Source organism: Branchiostoma lanceolatum, chromosome 10, assembly GCF_035083965.1.
Source record: "Branchiostoma lanceolatum isolate klBraLanc5 chromosome 10, klBraLanc5.hap2, whole genome shotgun sequence".
Taxonomy (NCBI): Eukaryota; Metazoa; Chordata; class Leptocardii; order Amphioxiformes; family Branchiostomatidae; genus Branchiostoma; species Branchiostoma lanceolatum.
Genome location: NC_089731.1, coordinates 3,524,448 through 3,548,984, shown reverse-complemented (window position 1 = coordinate 3,548,984; position 24,537 = coordinate 3,524,448). Strand labels below are relative to the sequence as shown.

The window sequence follows — 24,537 nt, the reverse complement described above, 5'->3', positions numbered from 1 at the left end:
TCCTTGAGTCCTACAAATTATGTTCAAATTCTATATCGGAATAACAGAACATTACGCGTGTAAGTCATAGACGTTAATAATATGGTTTATTGGCGATACTACCGTGCAAGAAAAAGTTCAGGCTTTGTGTATAAATGTAACAAGGTTACGTATTATCTGAAACTGATGACAAAACAGCAAGTTAGTTTTATAACATCTCTTTACACCATCTAATATCTTTAGTAAATTATCCAAAGTGCGACAATTTTTCATCAACTTAATGATGAGAGCAAGCCGAAGTTCTGTTTTATACCACCAGCGTATAGGCACTGGAGGACCTAAGGTAAGGTAAGGTAAGGTAAGGTGAGGTGAGGTGAGGTGAGGTGAGGTGAGGTGAGGTGAGGTAAGGTAAGGTAAGGTAAGGTAAGGTAAGGTAAGGTAAGGTAAGCTAAGCTAAGCTAAGCTAAGCTAAGCTAAGGTAAGGTAAGGTAAGGTAAGGTAAGGTAAGGTAAGGTAAGGTATATGAGGCGCGGTAAATGCTTGATTGATCGAGTGTTTTATCTGCAAGACCTATATGTAGTTAGAAGCTTGACCTTACCACTAGAATTTGATTTCTGTAACCCTAGCCTTGATCTCATTAGAGGTTACTTACACCATGGCACATGTAAATGTATGATTTAAGATACAACACACAATTTTATTTTATTTTTTTAAGTTCTCTATCAGTGTAATTCGTTGCGTGATCTGTCGAATCTTTCGCGGCACGCTGGCGGCGTCGCTGCGGTCGATCGGATTAACAAAGCACTCAACGAATTTCATCGATGAAAAAACGAATCTTTTTAAGCTTTCTGTGTTTTGTTGTCTTTTGGATACCTGTACGTTTTGAATGATATTCCCATTATAACGTCAAGGGTAACACACGTCCAGTTTAGGACACAGCGACGCCGTCAGCGTGCCGCGGGTCCAGTGAGAGGGGGGCTTAGCGGCCACTCAGCGTTTGAAGCCTCTTGTGGAAAGGTCGTGGAAACTGGCATGCAGGTGGGTAGCGGAGTTCTTGGCATCCATGTACCGTGGGTGCCACACACGTAGCGCATGAGCTCCCCCTGTGGCGTGTACCCGGTATTGCAGGTCAGGTCACAGAACTGTCCATGTGACCACCTGTCACACGTCAGGATACCGTGGTCGGGGGGAGGTAGGGGCGGACAGCCTGGTCCTGTGGAAATGAAGAGCAAAGGTATTATCATATTTGTTACAGTAAGGTTCACGGATCACATACAAAAGGCGCATCTCAAAGACTGATCTGCTTGGAGGTAAGTCCATTGGTAGCGTGCGTAGCCCACTGGTTAGCGGCCTTGCCTCGATCTGGAACTAAAATCCGCGGGTTCGATCCCGGCTGTGTCGCTACCGGAAAGGGTCGCAGTGCTTGGGACGGGACATTTAGCCATGGTCAAATGTTCACTGTACTTGTCGAAAAGAGCTAGGGGAATTTCCTTCGTGCAAATTACCTGTAAATACTGGACTCTGTCGCGACCAGTGGAAGATTAGCTCTTCAGCGAGCTAAAACTGGATTAAGATCACTTTTTTCCCATCTCAGCAAGGTCTAAATTTCCCCACCACCCAAGAAGAAATGCCCTGCTCACTTGTGACGTGAATGTTGAACCTGCAGACGGCGTAATTCCCGGCTATTGAACCGTTTATAATAATACTAGTAGATTTATTTATTTAAATTAAATCATTAACAGGTCTAGACGTCTAAATGAACGGTCTAAACCGTTAGGTCTAAATTCCCCCACCACCTAAGAAAAAATGCCCTGCTCACTTGTGACGCGGATGTTGAACCTGCAGACGGCGTGGTTGCCGGCCCGGTCCCTGGCGGTGTACCGGACGCTGTACTGCCCCCACGTCATGCGGCCTTTGGGGAACCGCGTCCTTCTCACAGCCGTCACTCCTGCAACAACATTTAAGGGCGACTTGATTTTTGTTTCAGCATTTTCCTTACCTTCTCTAGCCTCCTCTCCAGGGCTCCCAGGCGGCGCCGGCGATATTTTTGGGGGAGTGCTGATTCGCGTTTTTTTTAACATATCGGGAGCAGGGTCTTTTACCCAGGGGAACTCATATTGCAATGGCGGCATGCTAGGTTTCCCCAGCAATACGGGTTCCCCAGGAAAAGACCCTGGCCCAGATAAGCTTTCAAAAAATGCATGGGAGCCTGCAAAGGAGGCTAACCTTCTCCCTGCTGGCTGACGCTGCTAGCTACAGGGTGTCAAACGGCTACTTCAGTGTGCTAAAGGTTAACTACGTAGACAGACCCTGCAAGTTGTCAAGCTTAATTTCACAGTACAATTAAACACAAACCAAGAGTTGAGCTATGACACAAGCCCAATGCAAAGACGTTCCCCAATGTTGGTTTGTAGGTTCAAGACAAATCAAGAATCTGTACATTTTTTTTTCAACCTTTATTCAACCAATACATGTTATGAACCAATACATGTTATGAACCTTTCAAAATTTTGGGATTTAAAAGCAAATTTGATTAAAACTTTTTTTTTTTACAAGACGATAGGTTAGCGATGCCGGCTCCTCAAAGGTAAGCGTTCCGTACGCAGAATGGTACCTGCCATGTACCAGATATTCATTTTGCTGTGAAAACAGGAAAAAGAAGGAAGTGAGGAGAAGATGTAATCCATGTCCACATACCCACGTTGTCCCGCGCCTCGGGTTCCTGCCAGCGCACGTGCGGGAACTGCCGGGAGCTGTTCACCTCGAATGACTCAGGGCAGCTCACAAACTCCGGGTGCTCGGCGTCTGGAGGGATAATGTACAACAAACTACAACCAAACCTGTACAACCACCTCTGTGTAAGGACATACTCTACACAAGGGCCACCTGGACATTGTGAAGGTTTTTGGTCCTTAACATTGTTTAACGTTTTCCAATTGATCAAAGCATGTAAAATATATTTTCTAATCATCATACTTATTATCATATTAACTTACCTGAACCTACTCACCAGGCATAGACTGAAGCAAGTGATCTATTTGCACATGTGTATTTTTATGTATTGAAAATGAGACAATTCATTTCACTGGACTGAGTCAGTCAAGGCAGCTTTCGCTGGTAACGGCTCATCAACAAAAGTACAGACGAACTTACAACGTTAACATGACCTACAATGAATGGAATAAAAAGTCATAAAAATATCGTTACATTCTGCTAACTGACCCCCGTTTTCTGAAAACGGGCACCATTCGGACAAAAGTAACGATCTCCTCTTAGTAGATTATTTTGCGAGTACTGTGAATTTGGAAAATTTCGCGATGGTTTTATTTTCTCGGTTACCTCTCCACTGCGAATCCATAATGTCTCCCTTGCATGACTACAGTACTACAGAATTGTTTCGAACGCCAATTTACAACACTTTTTTTCCTTCCTACAGCGAAACAAAACCACCGCGAGAATCTCGGACCTACCTGTAACCACCACAGCTGTCTCGCACTCCACTTTGTCTCCTCCAGCCGTGAAGCCGTAAAACAACACGGCAGTCTCCCCCACGGTGAAGTTGTTCGGTCCTAGCGTCAAGTTCCCATCAACATAGACCTGGTGGCATAGAAGCAGGGTTTGTTATTTCAATACCAGGGCACAGGAGCCCTAAATGTACATTTGTGGTCTGAAAATGGCCAAAAATGCCATATAATCTATGGAGCTTCTCTGGCTAGCATAAACGATTTTTGGCACCGTGTAGATCTGCGTGGAGATTAGGTTATGCGGACAAACAACAAACAAACAAATAAACTAATAAGTAGACCAACAAACCTGTTCTAAGTTAGTAAGGGGCGCGGTGAGATTGGCGGAGGCGTAGTCTCTCCCACAGACGGTCGGGACGTGCAGTCTGTGAGGGCACTGCATCCAAGGGTCTTCATCTTAAAGGTTTACCAAATAAAGATGAAGAAGGAGTAAAGATTAGTCAAATAATGTGACCGCATTCTTTCATCTCAGAAAAAGCCTTGGCTGTTTGGACACTTGTTTAACAAAAACCTCCAATAAAATTTTCACTTTCCTAGCTCACCTGGAATGCATGTGGGTATTTCGGGGTTGACCAAGACTAAGGTCCCGTTTGCTAATTTTTGTTTTCATTTTTTTTCGTCTTTTTTTCAAAACCTTGATGCTCTTAAATGTGAATAAAACTTCTTATGGAAGTTACACTTTCTTATAACCAACTCACCTAGAATGCACGCGAGCGTTTCGAGGTTGTCCCAGACCATGGTGCCGTTCGGCCCCGCGAGGTGACCCAGGTCTGTCGTACCGTTTAATATCAAACTTGATCAATCTCAATTCAAGATAAGAAATTATTGGAAGGTTTTACTATCTTCTGGCGTCTTTACCTGGGATACATGCGGGTGTTTCGAGGTTGTCCCAGACCATGGTCCCGTTCGGCCCGGCGGTGCAGGTGACCCGGGCTGCCGTACCGTTCAGCTCCAGCCCCGGTCCGCAGACGTACACGCACTCCTTCCCGACACGCAGCGCGCCCGGGTCCGCACAGGACGGCGGAGACAGGGAACCGTTGCTAGGCGGGGCTAGCGCGTCACACAGCTTAGCTACGGACAAAAAGATGAAAACGAGTAAGAAATTAATCTACTCTACAAAAGATCATATAAGAAGATAATATGCAATGTATTAGTTCTGTCAAATCTGCCCAAGAAGATGTGTGTGTGTGTGTGTGTTTCTGCGTGTTTGTGTGTGTGTGTGTGTGTGTGTGTGTGTGTGTGTGTGTGTGTGTGTGTGTGTCTGTCAGGACCTATAAAATCTTGTCTAGCTATGCGGACAAGTGGTCACTATATACAGGATTCCTAATGCTTGTGTCAATGGGACAAAAATATCTAAGGGGCCACCAAAAAGGGGTTACAAAGTCCAGGTGGTCCTTATGTAGAGGCGGTCACTTGCACAGGTTTGACTGGGGTTGAGTTTCTAATATCTTGGCAGTTTCCTATGCATTGTCGCAAGTTTATGTCCATGTTTATAACTCATGGATTATCACAAGTTGTTCATCTTACCCCTGCAGTCGGTATGCTCTCCTTCCCAGGTTCCGTTGATTAGACATGTTCGATTCTCGCTGCCGACCAGCTCGTACCCAGGGTGACAGGAGAAGGCGCACTGCTGTCCTGCGCGTGCGCCGTTAGTGGAGCAGTTCTCAGCTGGATGGACAGACCCTCTGACAGGAACAGCCAGTCCGTAACAATGGATCTCTGAGAAAGGTAGGAGAGAAAGAGAAAAAAACACCCCTTTCGTCAAAATGGTCACACCCAACATGGCGGCGCCCATACTTGCCAGCAAAATTAGAACAGGTTTTGCTATCGCAAACCTGTAAAAAGCCTAAGTAATTCCAACACCATCATGACCTCAAAACTAGTACTGACAAAGTTTAGGAGAATTATTAGTCCTTCATAGACTATATGGCGGTGCCCGTCTCTAGTTGCCCTTGGGCCACACAACGGTGTGGTCCCTGATAATACTGCAACAGGGCTAGTCCACTGGTAGCACTGTGTGTTTGACTTCTACATAGTGCTTATTGCTAAGGATAATATATAGTTATGATCCGTTGATGAAGGCATGTTTGATATTGTATGAGCTTTTAAGATAGGATAGGGGTCCTTTTCACTTCATAGTAACTGGTGATGTAAACTAGCATAGGGTAATTCAGACTAGCTGTACGTATGTCTGCAATTTTGCTAATAAAGTTCATATCATTAAGATGTTATTATCTATTTTGTACCTTCACAAGTCCTTCCGTCCCATTGGAGCTCGTACCCCGCCTGACATGCGCAGTGGTAACCGCCCACGTAGTTGGCGCACTCCTGTTGGCAGCCGTGGTCACGTGACGCACATTCGTCAACGTCTATTGACGAGAAAAATCGAAATACGGTTTAGATATCTCATTTTCGCTCTAATGTTATCTATATCTATATATGAGAGCAAAAGAGAGAGACTGTGTGTGTTTGGTTTGTGTGTGTGTGTGTGTGTGTGTGTGTGTGTGTGTGTGTGTGTGTGTGTGTGTGTGTGTGTGTGTGTGTGTGTGTGTGTGTTTGGTTTGTGTGTGTGTGTGTGTGTGTGTGTGTGTGTGTGTGTGTGTCTGTGTGGTTATTCATATCTGGATGGAATGTGATAATATTTGGTGTGTGGACAAGTCGATTCAAGTTGGGCCCCCGAGCGGTTTTCCTCAGTACTGCAGCGAAACATTTCACACATCGCTAATACGTAAAACCCTATAGCTACAGCTAGCGACAGAATCTCAACATTGTAAAACCTCGTATGTCTCTAGCTCTCAACAACGTAACCTACCCTCGCATGTGTAGCCGTCCCGTCTGAGTTTGAAGCCGTCGTTTTTGTCGGACTTTCTATTTTAGTCCCGTTTTCTTTATGCAGGCCAGCATACCCATGATACCTGAGAACACTTTGTTAAGTAGAAAGCCTGACAAAAACGCCTAAATACACCTTAATTTAAAAGAAACACAGTTGGAACTGAACCTCTACTTGGAGAGTACCGCATGTACAGATGGTCCCTTGTACAGGTTTGATTGTATGGTCAGTGGTCAGTAAACGGTTTGACTAATCACGGAGGTTTAAATCCTATCTAAACCTCGAATCTCAACATTGTAAAACCTCATATGTCTCTAGCTCTCAACAACCTACCCTCGCATGTGTAGCCGTCCCGTCTGAGTCTGAAGCCGTCGAAACAGGAACACTGGAACGACCCCTGGCTGTCTGTACACTGGTGCTCACAACCGCCGTTCCCTCGCGCACACTCGTTTGTTTCTGAGGAAAGATTGAAAGGTTTGGTTTGGCTCAGTTATTCTCCAAGCAGAGGTTAAAAAGAATTAAGCTAAAATGTCGCCTGAAACCGTTAACGTCTGGTTGAATGTGTTTTGGAGTGTCTTAGGTCGGGCAAAATAGAGGGCCTAACACAATGGACGCGTCGAATTAAACAGCTATTCGAAAATCACACATCTTTAAACAAAGATATACAAAGCTTTTAACTTTGACCTCGAAGACTACGCCCAGATGACGTCATCACCTCACCTGTGCAAGTCTTCCCGTCATCGCTGAGATGGTGTCCTTTCGGACATGCGCAGTAGGCTCCTCCGATCAGGTTGACACAACGGTGAGAACAGCCGAAATTTCCATCGGCGCATTCGTTCACATCTGATAGAAGTAAACAACAACAACAACAACAAACATGTTTCAATCGTTACTGTGTGTTTCTCGTGATGTACACGCAACATTCCTGCAATTTTTATAAATTCTACGTTTATTCTTCGTGGAGCTTAGGATCAGGTGATTGGTGCAAAAATGGTGATTTTGAACAACAAGCAACATGTGCACGAATACTTATCCGACGAAAATAGATTAGTTAACAAAATAACTTTACTTCTAACAAATACATAATATATTGTCTTTTGAACTGCTTCAGTTTTTCGATAACTTTTTCTTTTCTTCGATAACAGTTCAACCCGTCGTTTTCCTGAGCTGTAAAGACAGCCCAAACTCTAATTTTTCCTCATTTTTATCTTGATAATGATATATAGATTCCTAACTAAAGGATATTTTTTACCAGAACAGTGGTACCCGTCGCTGTCCAGGGAGAACCCACGGTGACAGCCGCACGTGAACCCGCTCTTCAGTTTGACGCACTTCTGCTGGCAGGCGAACACGTCGGGCTCATCCGTGCACACAACCATGTCTGGAACGACATCATGTTTCTCAAGATTTCAACTGTTCAACTGGTTTACTCTATAAAAGGTAAAAGCAAAGCAGTTATCCTTAATCGAAGCATTATATTTTTTCGTCGATCTAGTAGAAGTGCACTGTGGATTCGTTTAAGCTAGCGTTTTGGTATGCAGTATAACATGGTTTGTCATACGTCAAGAATTCAACTATTTCACCCTGTAAAGGGTAAAAGCAAAGCGGTTATTCTCAATTGAAGCATGATGCCTCTTTCGTCTAGCTAGTAGAAGTACACTGCGGATTCACTTATGCTAGCGTTTGAGCCAAGCACAGTGGGTCACTTCTACTCTTCTCGATTAGTGTGTTGGGTTATTTTACGTACAGAGGTTTGGATCAAACCTCCCTGTACGTAAGATAACCGAGCATTGACGCCTTAACGCATCAAGCTCTACTGTCACTACGTCCCCATCCGAAATGACCGATGCAATCCCTCGCATCAAACCGGAGCGGGGTTCGAACTCCGCCCTCTGGATTGCTCAATGGTCACCTCGCAACAAGACCAGGTATTTGTATTTGTATTTATTGACAATGAAAGACAAGTCATTACAAATACAATGGGTCAGCCTAGGCAGCTTTCGCTGGTAACGGCTGACCCGCAAACAGTAAGATCATTACACTATCATAGTACATACATAGTTAATGCGTACAATTCATGAATACAGTATAAATCATTTGGCTCAGTAACTACCATGCAAATATATACATTAACATAATGAAATCGTTGGGGAATGGTCTACAATAATATGATATATATATAAGGTGGCCACTCCAAGGTTACGGATTGAATGAAAAGGACTGGAACTAATCACTATTTCTATTTCAATGATAAGAATTACTCTCCAAGCAGAGGAGTGGGTCCGGCAGGTTTTTGGCGTCACCGTGTTTTTAGGCGTTTTTGTCAGGCTATCTACTTTGTCATGGTTTCTTTGTCAAAGAAACCATGACAAAGTAGATAGCCCGACAAAAACGCCTAAAAACACGCCAAAAACCTGCCGGACCCACTCCTCTGCTTGGAGAGTAGATACGAATACGATTTCTAGAACTCACCACATTCATACAGCCTGTTGATTTTCAGAGTGTCTATCTCACTCAGGCCGTTCCGCTGTCCCAGCCACTTGTACAGTTGTCTCCCCAGCCTCGGCTCGATGGTGGTTTTCCCGCTTTTCCCGAAGGCGTCGGTGGGGTAGTGCATAATGGAGTGGTAGTCGTACGTGGTGTCAAGCGTCTGGCTGTTGATTCTTGTGAGTTTGTCAAAGTTCCCGTAGTAAAAGTCCTTCTCTCCATTTCTTCCTGCGTGGAAATGTACTTATTTTAGTGATATAGCACATGAAACAAATGCAACTGTTGATTCAAACTGTAAAATCTATAGTGACCAATCAAAGAAGCAGAGATTGAGTCATGCCGAAGGGAAAATAATCTAAAGGAGCTCTGTTCGTGCCAGAACCCCAGCACGCGCAAAATTCTACGTTTAGCCATTAGCTATTCAAGATACCGGGCATGTCCTGAAATACAATACCACACGACAGTTTGGTTCCCTCACCCGGCCTGACGTTGTCCAGGTTGATAGTGACGAAGTTGTCCCTGTCGTAACGGCTCTGCTCATGCGCGAACCCCAGAGCGTGCATCAGCTCGTGGATCGCGATGCCCTTCGTCTCACACCCGCTGGCCAGAGAGATCCGGTTCGGCTGGCTCCCCACACGCCCAATGTAAGACCAGCATCTGAGATGTTTGGAACAAAATGTGATTATTCCCATGGAGATGTTGTGTAATGATAGTAATGCCAGGACATTTGGAGTTTCTTTTAACACAACCAGGTAATCTCACCTGCTGACGTTTCGCCATCAGAGCTTCTAACTGAAGTACTGCTTCTCACCGCTATATGTAGCCGATGTAGGTGGCGCTTTGAGATTACCTGATTGTGTTAAGAGAAACTCCCAATATCCTATGTTCTACCAACCTGATGAAATTATTTTCGGAAGATAGAAATGATACACTACATTCACCCTATGTAACTGCCATAAGGCCCCTTGTCCACTGGATGGAGACCGTTCAGCTGACAAAATAATATATGTATGACTTGTGAATTTACCAACATGATCCATGACGCAAATGTTTAAGTTAAAAGACAACAAAACGTACACAATTTGCAGGATACGCTTCTTTAATTATCAACGATCTATTAATTAGATTTTCATATATCAGTTCTCATGTGTTCTTGCTGTACAGTCACCGATGATTAACAATACTGCATACATAAGGGAGAAAGAAGCAACATTTGGCGTGAATTGTTGTCGTCATCAAACTATACTCTTCTCAGATCCTAACTTCTTCAAGGCCATTATCAAGTGAAGGTGTAGTTACCCCTCATCCTTGAAGAAGTGTATGTACTCCCTCTCGTTGGTGCGCTGTTTGAACCGGATGCAGGTTTTCTTGTGGTACTCGTCAATGGCCTGTTGTACCGCTATATGTGCTGCAGGGGCTGCCAGATCAAACGAGAGGGGGAAATTGTTAAACTAGGTAAAGATCACGACTCACACACGTATAAGAACTCACGTGTTGTATTGACAGAACTCAGAACTTTCTGTCCAGAGAAGAAAGCTGCATCAGGGGTCCTGGCCCCTGGTACTTAGTGCGCAGGTGCGAGATACTAAAGGCGGGAAAACTACTAGATAAACAGAAATCCGGTTTGACAAAGAATTGACTGTTTAAATCAACCTGTAATAGCTTAGACCAGCTTCATCGTAGAACAACTTCACTTTTGAATTTTGATAATGCTGTTTATGATAAGTTTGATGCCATGCATGGTTCACCGGTCACCACAGGAGCTATCACCAGTTAAAAAATACACCCTTTTGAAAATGAAAAGAATAGATTATCACACGATTTGTAAAGGGTATGATTATAATGATAATTCTTTATTCAATTTTAAGATTTCAAGATTATGCCAACGTTATGAAAATACCTATAGGCAACCGGTGCAATGGCCGAGTGGGTAGAGTGGTTAGAGTGCTCGCCTTGCATACGGTAGGTCGTGAGGTCGAACCTCGGCCGGGTCATACCAAAGACTTTAAAAATGGCCCATACTGCTTTCTCTGCTTAGCACTCAGCATTTGGGAAAGAGTATGGACGTTAAACCCACATCACTACCATCGGACTAGCCCCCTGCGTAGAGACTTGCACAAAGTTGTGTGGCCCAAGGGTTGCGAATCGGAGATGGGCGCCGCCATATGTTCCACGAAGTGACGTGGGAGGACTTTAACTTTTATAGGCATAGACAAACATATGAAGAAACAAACATACACAGATCATTGCTGAAAGAGATAGGCACAACTTTGCTGACCCAGGTGTAGTCCTTGTATAGGACGGCGTTCCTCTTGTGCAGATGGTGAGTTGCCTCTCCCGCCTGTGGGAGACAAAATAGTAACACCCCGACCAATCAAACCACGTGAATCGCATTGAAACTCAGATTTGTATCAGCCATTTCCCGACAAATCCCTTTCTAACTTGCGTTAACGACTACATCTGACAAAACAAACTCGCCAGTGAGATGGTGGAAGGTGTCAGCTTTCAAAAGACGTTTTCAGATTGACAATTTTGGCACTTTGGAAGTGATTGAAAGTGACCGCGATTTAACGTTTCGAGAAAAGTAGTAGAAACAATTTTTTCAAACGTTGAATCGCGGTCGCTTTCAATCACTTCCAAAGTGCTAAAATTGTCAATCTAGAAACATTTTTGGAAAGCTGACACCCTCCACCATCTCACTGGCGAGTTTGTTTTGTCAGATGTAGTCGTTAACGCAAGTTAGAAAGGGATTTGTCGGGAAATGGCTGATACAAATCTGAGTTTCAATGCGATTCACGTGGTTTGATTGGTCGAGGTGAGTAAGGATGTGGCGAGAACTTGGCTATACATACTTTTTTATTATTTTTTATTCCAACATCCAAAAAAATACACAGTGATGCCACACTCAAGCAAACATGTGCGAGGTATGGTATGGGAACAATGCAGGAAGGGAGGGCAAAACAGGTGCTTTTAAGCACCTTTCCAAGCACCCCCATAAAGTTATCAGTATTTCTCATATTGTAAACCATGCAGCAATTCAGCACTGGCTGCCATTGCACGGGTAATTTCTGACCAATAAACCATTATTATAGAATTGCATCTCACCGGCATTCGGATGTCTCCCTCCACCAGATTCAACCGTTCCATTGCTCCTGTATTGGAAATAAACATCGGCGAATATAGATTGATTTATTTGATTTGCAGTATAATTATACCATATTCTTGCTAAAAGTTTATAGTAAGATTACCGGGCTTGCACAAACCAAGTGAAAAGTAAGAAAACTGAATTTCAAGTTACATGTACAAATGTTGTAAATTTGACTGCAGTTTACCTAAACGCATGTAAGATATGATAACATTAAACGCAACAAACCTTCATTTGCGGCGAAGATGTCTGACATGGCGTTTTCCCGCTCTGGGAGGCGAAGCACAGCTCCTGTGGAAAAGATGTCGGTAAGTAACACAAAACTTTATTAAAGAAACTAAACGCTTTTCATTCCTTTTGAGCAGTGCAGATTATTAAGTCCAGTAAGGTGGTCTCCACCGGGCCTTCCTAGGGGCGTATGGATCGTACAATAAGGCTGAAAAGGAACTAATTAGCCAGTAGAGTCAGTCCACGGTGAAGATCATATTTCGCCCCGCGAGGCAAAGGAAACCCTGCCAAATATTTTAATATTTTATACATTAAAATATTCTCCCTATACCTATACCCGGCGTAGTTAGTCTGGTAGAGACTACCAATAGGGGGTAGGTGGATTGAACTTGTTGAGATACAAGCGCTTCACAGTTTGTCATACTGAATTAAAGCTGAAGCTTGATATGCGGAATCGTGCCATTTGTACAGATGCCCGGTAGTTATTGCAACATCAACGTTATACTTTATTATTGCTTTATTGTTATATCTTTGACTGACGATGCGCAACGTATTTATCAACAGGTACGGACGAAGCACAATCACAGGACACAAAAATCTAAACTAATTATGTTGTTGGCCAAAGGTCCAAAAGGTGAAACAAACAAACACTTAGGAGATTAGTTACTACGGGTCCAAAGGTTCGACAATATGTTTTGCACGTTTTACTGTAAACTCTATTCTCGTTTTGCACGTTCTAATCTTTATTGCACGTTCTAGTCTTACCACTTTAGAAATGCTATGGCATATATCGGGGATCTGACACCGCAGACAGAACATGCATGAAACGGAAAAACAACTTTGTAACTATTGAAGGTCATAGCTAGTGGAAATGACCTCGTAACTCTAAACCTAACTCTCATTGAGAAATCGCCTCGTGTCCAGTGAACTGACATGTAGGCTAGCCTGGAATCCATACCCTCGGTGCCTCCCCGATATCTCTACGGCACTGTGAGTGACCCTCACCCGCCCAGACAGCTTAGTCCGCTCGGGGTGTTGTTTACGGCCTTGGATTAATTAGTTCGGCACCTAGGGCGGCGGAAAAGTAGGAAGGCAGCGGAGTAGGGTGTAGCGGAAGTAGGATGGCAGCCAGAGGTAGAAAGGCCATCAGAAACTGACTGGCCCGGTAAAACACCACTAAGCCGACCCTAGAGACTGGGACCAGGCTACATGTTGGCCCGCTTCTAATACACCTTTGGCAACTTGGCCAAGCGAGGAAATGATCTGGTGAACTGTTTATCGTCTTTGCTACTGCTGAGCATCTTGTTTTGAGATTATCATTACCAGCCTGTGCATGCGGTCTTTATTACAAGTGACCGTCACAAATTAACACGTGGAAAACAAAGGATAATACGATAAGGGAAACATATTAGGCAAATTAGTTTGTGTTTGCGAAGGACGAGACAGGTGAATTTGATGTGTTTAATTTTCCCTCCTTTGTGCCACAGATCCCTTTAGTTGTATACTGAGCAATCCACAATAATATTATCTCAAACAAGTATCCCTGATAAAAGCTGTTGATAAGCCCGTTATAATATAATATTTATTTTTCGGTGTGATTTGCATATTCATCTTGTATGTCGTGTTCCATTGTTCGTCGTAGCTCATTGTACTTGTAGAAAAGAGCAGGGGTAATTTCCCCTGTAAAATGGACCTGCAAATACTGTACATGTTACTCTCCAAGTAGAGGAGGGGTTTCGGCTGGTTTTTGACGTGTTTCTAGGCGTTTTTGTCGGGCTTTCTACTTTGTCAGTTTTTTTTTTTTTTGGTAGAGCCAACCCACACTGCTATACAAAAGAAAAACGTGACAAAGTAGAAAGCCCGACAAAAACGCCTAGAAACACGTCAAAAACCAGCCGAGACCCCTCCGGAGCTTGGAGAGTAGTACATGTTTCGTCACGACTAGTGGCTCAGTCTTATGAACTTAACTGGTTCGATCAGTCTCACCAAGTTACTATATACATGTATGATTTGTAGACTGTCTCTAGTTGCCAGCAAATCACTGCATTTCGCTGCCCAGATTGCTATATAGCTGAACTCTTATCACCGTGATAAAAGCTGGCCTTGTAGACTTACCTGATAACGAGAATGCCCTCCCCGAAACAGCCGCGCTTACAGCTAGTAAAATCGCCGCCACAATCACGAGACACTTTTCCATCTTAGCGCCGAGAAGATGTTCTCTAATGACTTTAACTTAACGGCGACTTCCTGTCAACGAGATCAAAGTTTTGTGCCGTCTTGAAACGCGATTTAAACGGATTTTGTGCCCTCGTTGTATACCATGTGGCGTCTATCTCGACTGTAATCAGTATAAACTCAATAACAGACTGTCCCATTGTGGGGTGGGGGTGTTACTTCATTCTTTTAGATAAGACATCAAATATATGTATCTTAAGATCAGTTTGGATTTATTTTCAGTATTTCCTTGTTTATTCGGGCAAGAAACCAACTAGAGACACATACTGCGGCTGTACTTATCTTGCAGGTTGCATCTTATTTGTCTGTTGCTTTGTGTACCCAACCTGTTTATCATAAACAAACAAGATTATTTGTAAGAGGGATTATTTGATACCAATAGTCGCTGAAATAATAGCAGCACAGATATATTTTGCATTTTCAGCTGTATAAAGTGCCCGATACTTGGAACTTGCCAGCTTGCGGTATCCGGTTGTTAGTGAGATCACTTCCACATGGGTTCGTGGAAGGTAAAAGGAAGTGAACACACTCTTGTCGACTAGCCTTGTGGCTTGGAGTTTACCCACTTGCATTTGCCCCGGTGATCCTGGGTCAGGGCGCTGACTGGAGGCTGCACTTCATCTCTATCTCGCTAGAGGTCCTATCTGCACTGTGCAGTTCAGATGGTACTACTATCGATAGTCCCGGTTAGATCATACACAATAGGTTCGTTGCATACTTTTAGTATTTGTGACCCATCTGGCCGAGTGACGTTGCTATTTACAACGAAAACGTATTGATAAACTGTTACCAAACACGCCTGAGCTGTATTAGAACATGCCCTGTCCTATGCTTCTTTCTGTGCTAACTTCTCATGATAACAAGCCAAAGCTTCTTGAAGTTTACTAACAACTTATGGAAGCTTCTACGATGCACACAGTAGGGCATGTTGTTGATACTTCAGTAACCCCCCCCCCCCCCCCACCTCCAGCCTCCAGTGACGTCAGAGCCCTGGCTGCTGTACTGCTACAGTCAAATGTGTGTATGTGGTTTTAGGCTTAGAATTACTCGTTGTACTCTTATGGGTTGTTCCCTTTAATCGTATGTTACGGTCGAGATTGTATTGTTAGAGATTTCAAGATCTTTGCTTTAACTTAGTATCACCAAAATGTATTCGCGGAGGTATGTGGTCGTCGAACTCTAGCTACAGAACTTTCTAGTGCGTATAACATATACACAACAGACATATCACACCGACCTCCTATACAAATACGTCCGACTTAACTTCTTTGTGTATTGGCAACTGTCCACCAACGATAAATTCAACTGTATTCAGATTTGTACTAAACTAGCTGGATCGGTGACAACCTCAAACACTTCATGGACCACGTTCTTGAAAAAAAAGTCTTACAAACCTGCGTTGTTGTAGTGGGAGTTATCACATCAGTGAGTACTACAGGAATGTACGCGGAGTAATTTCATAACTGCACATCCTGGTAACTTGCCGTTGCCACGTTTTCATTTTCTAGTTTAATATAGAAGTTGCCACGTCGTCACACACTGATCATGGCTCATTTAGCACTTCTAGTACTCTGCGTGGCCCTCGCCTTCCCTGGCCAGTGTTTGGCCCAGGGAGAAGAAGCGGCAGCAGCTGCCCCTAAACAACCTCCAGAGGGTCAATGTTGCTACTTTAAATGGGGCGGCAAGAGTGGACTCCACTACTACATCTGCTGCAACAACTGTGATGAGAATAACGGGCAACCTGTCTGCGACGGGGTGAGTAGTTGTTTTTTTCATGTGCGGGACGACTGGTTCTTTTTGTGTCCCAGAGGACTTGGCTGGAATAGATAAAGTATTCAAGTAAAGTATCCAAGTAAGAAATGGACAAAGCCAACAGATGTATGATGCGGGATGTTATATGCGTCCTTTTTTGGAATTTAGTTTCAGTTATGTACCTTTCAAAGGTACATAACTGAATATTCTTCTCCTAAAGACGCGGGCCACACCAGAGCTAGGCCTCAAAAAACTAAAAACTTTAGTAAAACACTGAGCCAAACCCAATATTTGCTTTGAGATCATAGACAACTGCCTCATAGTACGAAATTTTGAGGGGGAATAATCCAATTTGTATATTTGAGTTCGCAAAATGTGCTCGGTGTCACTCGTATAGAAAACTTTTACCACCACTGCCAAAAGTAGGAAGAACCAAGAGAAATTCTATAAATACTGACACACATGTCTTGCAAGCTAAAATATCTAGAACAAAGGGGAACACTAGTTTTCGATTATTTTGAAGGGACAAAATGACTTTACAGCAACATTTTCCTTTTTTCCCAACAGACCACGTACGATGGAGCCAGTGATGGAGACTACTGCGGTCACTGTGGAGTAGACAAGGGCAACGCGAAGAAAAAAATCAGCACGTTCGACTGTGGAGGCTGTGACGGCCAGACTAAAGTGAAGAAGGCGTGAGTGATATAAAAGAAAATAGTTGTCTACAATCAGCCTCTAGCAGGCTCCACAGGTCGCTGGAAAAATAGTAGAAATTGGCCAAATAGACGGATAACATGCCAGAGGAGTTGGTCCGCCAAAGAAGTTCCAATTTGCGACTGATTTATACTATTTTTCCAGTGACCTGTGAAGCCTGGTAAAGGCTAGTTTACAATAGCGGATATTGGAACGCTTTTTACAGCATATATATATATACAACGCTGTACACGTATACACACACGGAAAACGGAACTTGTGCGAGTCAAAATATTTTGACTCAACATCAGCAGTTTGTTTAAAGTATTTACTAAAACCAAAAAAGGCAAGCAAGTATCGTATTCAATACGGTGGCGATGTGTGAGTATACAAAACGTGCGACATTTTCATAAGCCTCTTGTCAGACTTTTTCTTTCTTCATATCTCCATTAGAGTATAGTTTTCACAACAAAATCAACTACAAGAACAAAACTGACACCATTTTGAAATATTGAAATAAACAAAATTAAAATATAATTTATAAACTCAAAAGTAAGCGCGAAAGGTCAGAGGTCGACTGAAATAATGGAAACATGATTTGGGTATTGTGTGCAAAAAACAGAAGTAATAGCGATTGACAATGATGTGAATAGCTGAGCATAAACGTTTACAGAAGAAACATAAAACGTGATATAATAACTTAAACATACTGATTATTTATAAAATTACCACCATGTGTCAAGACGCATGTGCCTATTCTTTTTACTCCATACCTTGATATGTTTAAATATGCGTGTGTTTCCAGATGTGATGCCAAACGTTACTGTGTCTACGTTAGTCTCATAAGCAGAGAAGGGCTTTTGGGGGGCTTATGATATTTTTTTTTTCTGATGCCTTTTTTCCTGATGGCATATTAGTTCTAGCGTATTCGGTTTCGAGGCTGCTAGCTGCTCACAATAGACTGAGTGCAGTAGTCATCATGACAAAAGCACATTATAAGCTAGCCTCCTTCGATGACGTCTAGGAGAGCTGGTGTTTATTTTTGGATGGAGTATTGATTTGCGATTTTCAATATGGACCAGGTTCTCTAATGCTGGGGGGGGGGGGCATAAACGATCTCCCTCTGCATTAGAGAACCTTAGTCTCTACCAGACTAACCGCTTCGGTTGTAGAGAGAACATTTGCCTGGGGACTTTGGCCATGGAGAATAACATTCCCATCCGCAGGGTTGCAATATTTGACCCTATCTCCATAGCCGACTCCCTTCATACAGTTGACTCTTTTTGGCCAATTTCTACTATTTTCCCAGCGACCCGTGGAGACTGGTAGAGTCTAAGAGAACCTGGCCCATGTTGAAAATCGCGAATAAGCGCTCCCGGCGAAAAAATAACGCCAGCGCTCCTAGACGTCTGCGAATGAGGCTAATCATAAGCCCCCAAAAGCCTAGCCTCCATAGCAGGCTCTGAACCGGCCTTTTGGGGGGCTAAATAATACACCTTTTGCAGCCAGCCCGTAACCATCAGCCACCCCCGTAACCATGTTGCCGGCAAAATGGTTACGGGCTGACTGATGGTTACAGGCTGGCTGCAAAATGTGTATTATTTAGCTCCCCCAAAAGGCCGGTTCAGAGCCTGCTATGGAGGCTACAAAAAGCCCGCCTCGTAGAGCCTGTCAATGGGACTGGTCTCGGTTATGATCTAAACTTTGTGTCCATAACATCTGTTTCATTCACACCAACAGGTGCGACAAGAAGCACAAGAACCTCATTCCCGGGTTTTGCTGGAAGTACAGCGACTGCTTCGAAAAGGGCTGTAAGAACTTACTAAAGGCCATTGGCAAGTAAGAGACACGCATCAAGTTCAATACTTCGTCTTTCTTGTTAGTATTTCTAGATTATGAATAAAATCCAACTATAAAGTGATGTAAACTATATGATATGAAAACGTTAACTTTCGTTCTGGTAGAAATATTTGTGATCGCAGCACTAAATGTATGACCTGTAAAACAGAATCCGAGCTTGAGTAGCGGAACTTTCCACAACCACACTCATACAGTAGTCTCTACCAGACTAACCGCGCCGGCTATAGGGAGAACATTTGCCGGGGGCTTTGGCCATAGAGGGTAACACTGGCATATTTGACCCTCTCTCCGTAGCCGACTCCCTTCATACAATTGACTCTATTTGGCCAATTTCTACTATTTTCCCAGCGACCCTCGGAGGCTGGTAGAGCCTACTCATATAGCGAGACAAGTTGCATGCAGTTTTTTGAATGATTATGTTTTTTTCGGCTTTATTATCCCTTGACAGCAATTCTACTATCGATGACATGGATTATGAGCCTTTCTGCGGAGACGGCCGCTGTGGTTCGGAGGAAGACCATAACAGCTGTCCGTACGACTGTTGCTCCACGTACAACCAGGATGACTGCAGGCCCCACTGCGACTTGTGTCCACCCGAATGCTGTGGCGAACCGGGCTGTTGTAAGAACTGAGGCGGTGCGAGTCACTCCGTAGGGTCACGCAAATGCAATCTTGGTTGCTGTACAGTTGCTCAGTGATCGCAGTCTACTGGAAAGGTGGCCTAACACTAAACATTTGCAGAAAAATAGATTTATATAGGAACCTACTTGGATAGATAGACTACCATAACTACATAGGAGAATTCTACACAAACCACTATATGCACAGTAACTAAATAGAATTAGCGTTAGCTTTACAAAATATACAGGGAAACTTTGTTGCTTTGTTACACAAGAGTTCTGTACATAATTTGTTCATTGAAGACGACATTTGATGCGGTCTAACAAAATTCAGTAGCTACTCTTAAAAATAGTCGCTGGAAATATTTCGCTGAGCTTGAAAAACTATACAGGAAGCTGAAACGACTGCTTCAAACTTTCAGGCTATGAAAAGTCCTTTTGCCGGTCGGATACGGTCTTTGCCACCGTTAGATCTGCTTGGAGATTAACTCACTCGCACGATGGGCCCCGAGAAGCCAGAAATATAAACAGAAGCCTTACTGTCACTTTGTAAGCCAAACACTAACGAGGCTTATATTTCTGTTATTCTTGATGCTAAGGAATTAATTCTTTTATAATTCCAACGTTTCTGACCATTTGCCGATAGCTTCCTTGAAAACATTCTATGCAACAATGAAAGCAACAACGTTCAGTACTAGTTACTCACCAATCAATCCTATTTAGAATCAAATGCAACGTACATATTCAATATGCAATACTGAGGTTGAATCGGAATAACCAAAAGATGATTCTCATAATTTTTCCAAGCAGCAACAATGTTAGGAATCGGCTTCAAACGACAGTTTCAAAGACCAGATTTTATTTAATGTCCAGATTTAAAAGCTTAAATCTATTTATTTACATTGATGGTGATCCTCTGCGCCTATTGTATTAAATATTGACATGGCTTCAATGTGCTGTTCTTGTTTTGGTCCAGGTTCAGTTTGGCTTTATATCTTCTACCCTGAATATCAATATAAAACTGTACCCTTCCGCTTTATTAATTGATATCCATACATGCGTTCCTCGACCACTGGCATTAAAAAAAAAACCGGTAGCGATCATAAATCTCTTATACAATCATAAAACAGAACTTGATAAGCCAAAGTCCAAAGCCCAGTCAATTCTAAGAGACTATTTATTTCAAACATAGCACAAATCGTTCGCAACAACTTTAAATGGCTACATACTGGTAGGGAAACACTAATAACTAAGTAACACAGACCCCCTGCCAGCCCGGCTAAATCGCCCCTTCGGGAAACAACATAAATCTCCCGTATAATTGACCCGTCCGAGTGAAAGGTGGTGATTTACAAGTGACCATCGGTTGACCCCCTGTCTTTTTTTGTAATCTCCAAGCGCTGATTCGCGATTTTCAACATATGGGTCAGGTTCCTTTTCTTTTTAATTAGTCAACTGAAGAATACACAGGACACTAGGTGGTGCACTCTAGCAAGTAGCTAATATCAAACATCAAAATTACAACTGACATAGACAAATACAATGACAATAAGTAACAGTATTTTGGCAGTCCAATGCAAACAAGCAATATGATGAACAAAGTCATACTAAGTTTTGAAACGTTTGCTAACTACAATGTAAGCCTGGGTCAAGCCCAAAATTTCAAAGCCCAAAATTTCACTATCACATTGAGAAGACACTAAGGATGAACCCCTTAGTAGCAAATAAGTGCGAGCTTGATCAGATGGACTGTTAAAATCAAGAATGGGGCCTAATAGGTTCTGTAGATTGCAGAGGAGGGGTTAGTCTTTGCTGATTGTAGTATCCAGGTTCTAATGCCAGCAAGGCCGTGTCTGCGTCCGCTAGAGGGCGCTCCTTCCAACAATTAAAGCCAGCGCTTGTGGAAGGCCGCCAAGGAGGGTAATATGTGCTTGGACGTTATTCTCCAAGCACAGGTTTTCATCGGGGGGCTAGTAGTGGCCGCTTTTTTTTAACGCTGCTCTCACTCTAGCCTCTACCAGGCTCCGCAGGTCGCTGGAAAAATCGTAGAAATTGGCCAAATAGACGGATAACATACCAGAGAAGTTAGTCCGCTATAGAAATTACTGTTTGCGACCTCTAGACCCGTTGATGGCAAAGTGGACCCTCTATCCGTAGCCGATCACTTAGCATACTATTCACTCTATTTGGCGAATTTCTACTATTTTTCCAGCCATCCGCGGGGCCTGGTAGAGGCTACCCGCACTCCACAGCGTTGAAAATTGCGGCCACTACTAGCCAAACCTCTGCTTGCCAAACCTCTGCTTGCCAAACCTCTGCTTGCCAAACCTCTGCTTGGAGAATACTTGGACGTTATGGCAGCCTACAGCGTGAACAAAGCGCCCGTTCCACCGGTGATATATGGTCCGTTTTCCGGAGTCCATAAACTTCGCCTCCCGCCCTCCTGACAACAGGGAAGGCCGTAAAGTCATCACCGTCCCGCTGGGGTATAAATCAACACCAAGGCTAGCGCTGTAAATCAATCATCTTCAAGCAGATGTAGGGTGAAGATCGAAACTTTACGTGCCGGTGTTGCGTCAAATTTTTGCCCCGCCAGATGTTTGTTCCTTTAATTTGGGTAGTGTGCGTACGCGCGCGTGGACTTAATGCTAGAGTTTATGGTAACGGTTAGAGTAGGATTAGGGTTATAAGTCAGATCAGCCAAAGTCACTGGGTCACTGGGACCTAAAACCACTTCACAGGAAGACAAATAAAGTATCGATTGAGTGTCCACATAAACCCCATGAAGTTTCGTGGCAAATACTTGGCAGGGGCAAAAATATGACTTGACACTGGGATTCTTTTTTTCCTGATATACATCCGCATTTAGTCACCTTGTAATCTCCAAGCAGATGTAAGGATCCGCCTAATTTTCAGTTTTCTACCCGTGTTTTGCAACAAAGCACTATTTTCTTGTATTGCACTTTTTAAAGGTTCGCCTCTTCCTAGTTTTTCCCTTTTCCATCATCCTCGGTCCGCACACACTGCTGACTGGAGTTTCGCTCGTTCTAACTCATTACCGTCCACTCCATCTAACCTTCAGAAACAACCCTAATCATTACCCCCCACTCCACCCAGCCTTCAGAACCCTAATGACCCGTTCCACGTGCCATTTGTCACTGTCCCTGTCCACAGTTGTAACAGTTTCCCAAGAGGACAATAACGCATTCTCCTCGTCGCTGGCTGTGGGGAAAATACTTTTGCCAGTAGCTAGGGTAGTTTGGCCACCGAAGAGTTTCATTCTCCAGTAAGAGGGGGAATTCGCGAAATGCTAACTTTTTCTGTTCCACCTTCTAATTCTTAAACATCTGCCCCCTAAACGAAATCTAGAAAGTCCATTGAAATCTTGTCCTTCTAACATCAGGAGGAAGTCTTGTCAAAAGATTTAGCAAAAAACAGAGAAACGGAGGGAGAGAAACTGACACGTTTATTGGAGGGACTAATTTCAAAAACTTGCGCTGTGAGTGTGACACTTTCTCTCCTAAGTTTACAGTGGCTTTGTTGTATTCAGACGGTGTGACATACATGTACCCTTTCGTTGGCTGATACAAGATGGTTATACCATACTCTAAAGTGCTTATTGCCGGTGTTCAGGAATTATCGGTCCCCCCGGGAAAATCGGTCCCCCTCCTGCCATTGGTCCACATTTGAGACTGGTGGGCGTGGCCTAAAAGTACGAAGGCCCACAACAACATAGGCTGTAACATAACAATTCTACACTGTCGACATTGTCGCCAAATAATGTATCCTCATAGGAAAGTTGAAACAATCTTCCTCTGGTCTACTTCGGACCCTAATTTTCAACTTAAAGACGATTCTATGAAAAGGGTTTTGGCCATTGTGGGATTTCATCTGAAGGGGACACATTTTCCCGGGATAGCCGGGATTTTCGGTCCCCTCATTTGAAAGTCACCAACGTCTCTTCTGATGTATTTGGAAACCTCTTTTTCAACTTGAAGACGCTTCTCTGAAGACCTAACACAACCATAAACGTTTCAGATGCAGAAAGTCTCAGTATTTGGCCATTGAGGGGATTTCAGGTAAAGGGGACACATTTTCCCGGGCCGGGGTTAAGCCGGGATTTTCGGTCCCCTGGTTCATAGGAAAGTCAACAACGTCTCTTCTGATGCAATTGGAAACCTGTTTGTCAACTTGAAGACGCTTCTCTGAAGACCTAACACAACTATAAACGTTCCAAAGGCAAAAAGTCTCAGCATATGGCCATTGAGGGGATTTCAGGTAAAGGGGGCACATTTTCCCGGGCCGGGGTTAAGCCGGGATTTTCGGTCCCCTAGTTCATAGGAAAGTCAACAACGTCTCTTCTGATGCAATTGGAAAGGGGACCGAAAATCCCGGCTTAACACCGGCCCGGGAAAATGTGTCCCCTTTACCCGAAATTCTCTCAATGGACAAATGCTGAGACTTTCTGCTTTTCAAATGTCTATAGTTGTGTCATATCTTCATAGAAGCGTCTTCCTGTTGAAAAACAGGCTTCCAAGTCCATCAGAAGAGACGTTGTTGACTTTCTCATTAGGGGACCGAAAATCCCGGCTTAACCCCGGCCCGGGAAAATGTGTCCCCTTTACCTGAAATCCCCTCAATGGCCAAATCCTGAGACTTTTTTACTTTTGAAACGTTTATAGTTGTGTTAAGTCTTCAGAGAAGCGTCTTTAAGTATAAAAACAGGTTTCCAAATGTATCATAAGAAGCGTTGTTGACTTTCCTATGAGGGGACCGAAAATCCCGGCTACCCCGGGAAAATGTGTCCCCCTCCCCCTTAATTGACAAATCTGGAGACTTTTGCTTTTGAAAAGTTTATAGTTTATTTCCCCTGAAATCCCCTCAATGGCCAAGTTCTGAAACTTTTTGCTTTGAAACCTTTATAGTTGTGTTAAGTCTTCAGAGAAGCGTCTCTTAGTATAAAAACAGGATTCCAAATGGATCAGGAGAAGCGTTGTTGACTTTCCTATGAGAGGACCGAAAATCCTGGGTACCCCGGGAAAATGTGTCCCCTTCCCTTGAAATCCCCTCAATGGCCAAATCCTAAGACATTATGCTTTTGAAACGTTTATAGTTGTGTTAAGTCTTCGGGGAAGTTGAAAAACAATTTCCAAGTCCGTCATAAGAAGCGTTGTTGACTTTGCT

The 24,537-nt window shown here is 43.5% G+C and overlaps 2 protein-coding genes across 2 annotated transcripts in view; one reads left to right on the top strand and one right to left on the bottom strand.

Moving 5' to 3' along the window:
- LOC136443102 (sushi, von Willebrand factor type A, EGF and pentraxin domain-containing protein 1-like) overlaps nt 1–11,967 on the bottom strand; it is a 38,259-nt gene extending 26,292 nt beyond the window's left edge. The window contains exons 1-14 of the mRNA XM_066440175.1: nt 11,926–11,967; nt 11,059–11,161; nt 10,120–10,237; nt 9,299–9,477; nt 8,806–9,048; nt 7,586–7,714; nt 7,054–7,176; nt 6,667–6,789; nt 5,750–5,872; nt 5,031–5,222; nt 4,362–4,574; nt 3,793–3,899; nt 3,450–3,576; nt 2,677–2,784 (exon numbers count right to left, since the gene is read on the bottom strand). Coding sequence (XP_066296272.1) covers nt 2,677–2,784; nt 3,450–3,576; nt 3,793–3,899; nt 4,362–4,574; nt 5,031–5,222; nt 5,750–5,872; nt 6,667–6,789; nt 7,054–7,176; nt 7,586–7,714; nt 8,806–9,048; nt 9,299–9,477; nt 10,120–10,237; nt 11,059–11,161; nt 11,926–11,967 — 1,930 coding nt within the window. The remainder of the gene's footprint in view (nt 1–2,676; nt 2,785–3,449; nt 3,577–3,792; nt 3,900–4,361; nt 4,575–5,030; nt 5,223–5,749; nt 5,873–6,666; nt 6,790–7,053; nt 7,177–7,585; nt 7,715–8,805; nt 9,049–9,298; nt 9,478–10,119; nt 10,238–11,058; nt 11,162–11,925) is intronic.
- Nucleotides 11,968–15,963: 3,996 nt separating this feature from the next.
- On the top strand, nt 15,964–20,305 carry LOC136443116 (uncharacterized). Its single transcript, XM_066440194.1, has 4 exons — nt 15,964–16,183; nt 16,748–16,875; nt 18,614–18,712; nt 19,182–20,305. The coding sequence occupies exons 1-4, from the start codon at nt 15,974–15,976 to the stop codon at nt 19,363–19,365; spliced, it is 621 nt and encodes a 206-aa protein (XP_066296291.1). The 5' UTR covers nt 15,964–15,973; the 3' UTR covers nt 19,366–20,305.
- Nucleotides 20,306–24,537: the final 4,232 nt, after the last annotated feature.

Coding starts and splice junctions, on each gene's coding strand:
- LOC136443116 (XM_066440194.1), top strand. CDS start 15,974: ATGGCTCATTTAGCACTTCTAGTACTCTGCGTGGCCCTCGCCTTCCCT. Junction 16,184..16,747: donor GGCAACCTGTCTGCGACGGG/GTGAGTAGTTGT, acceptor TTTTCCCAACAG/ACCACGTACGATGGAGCCAG. Junction 16,876..18,613: donor CAGACTAAAGTGAAGAAGGC/GTGAGTGATATA, acceptor TCACACCAACAG/GTGCGACAAGAAGCACAAGA.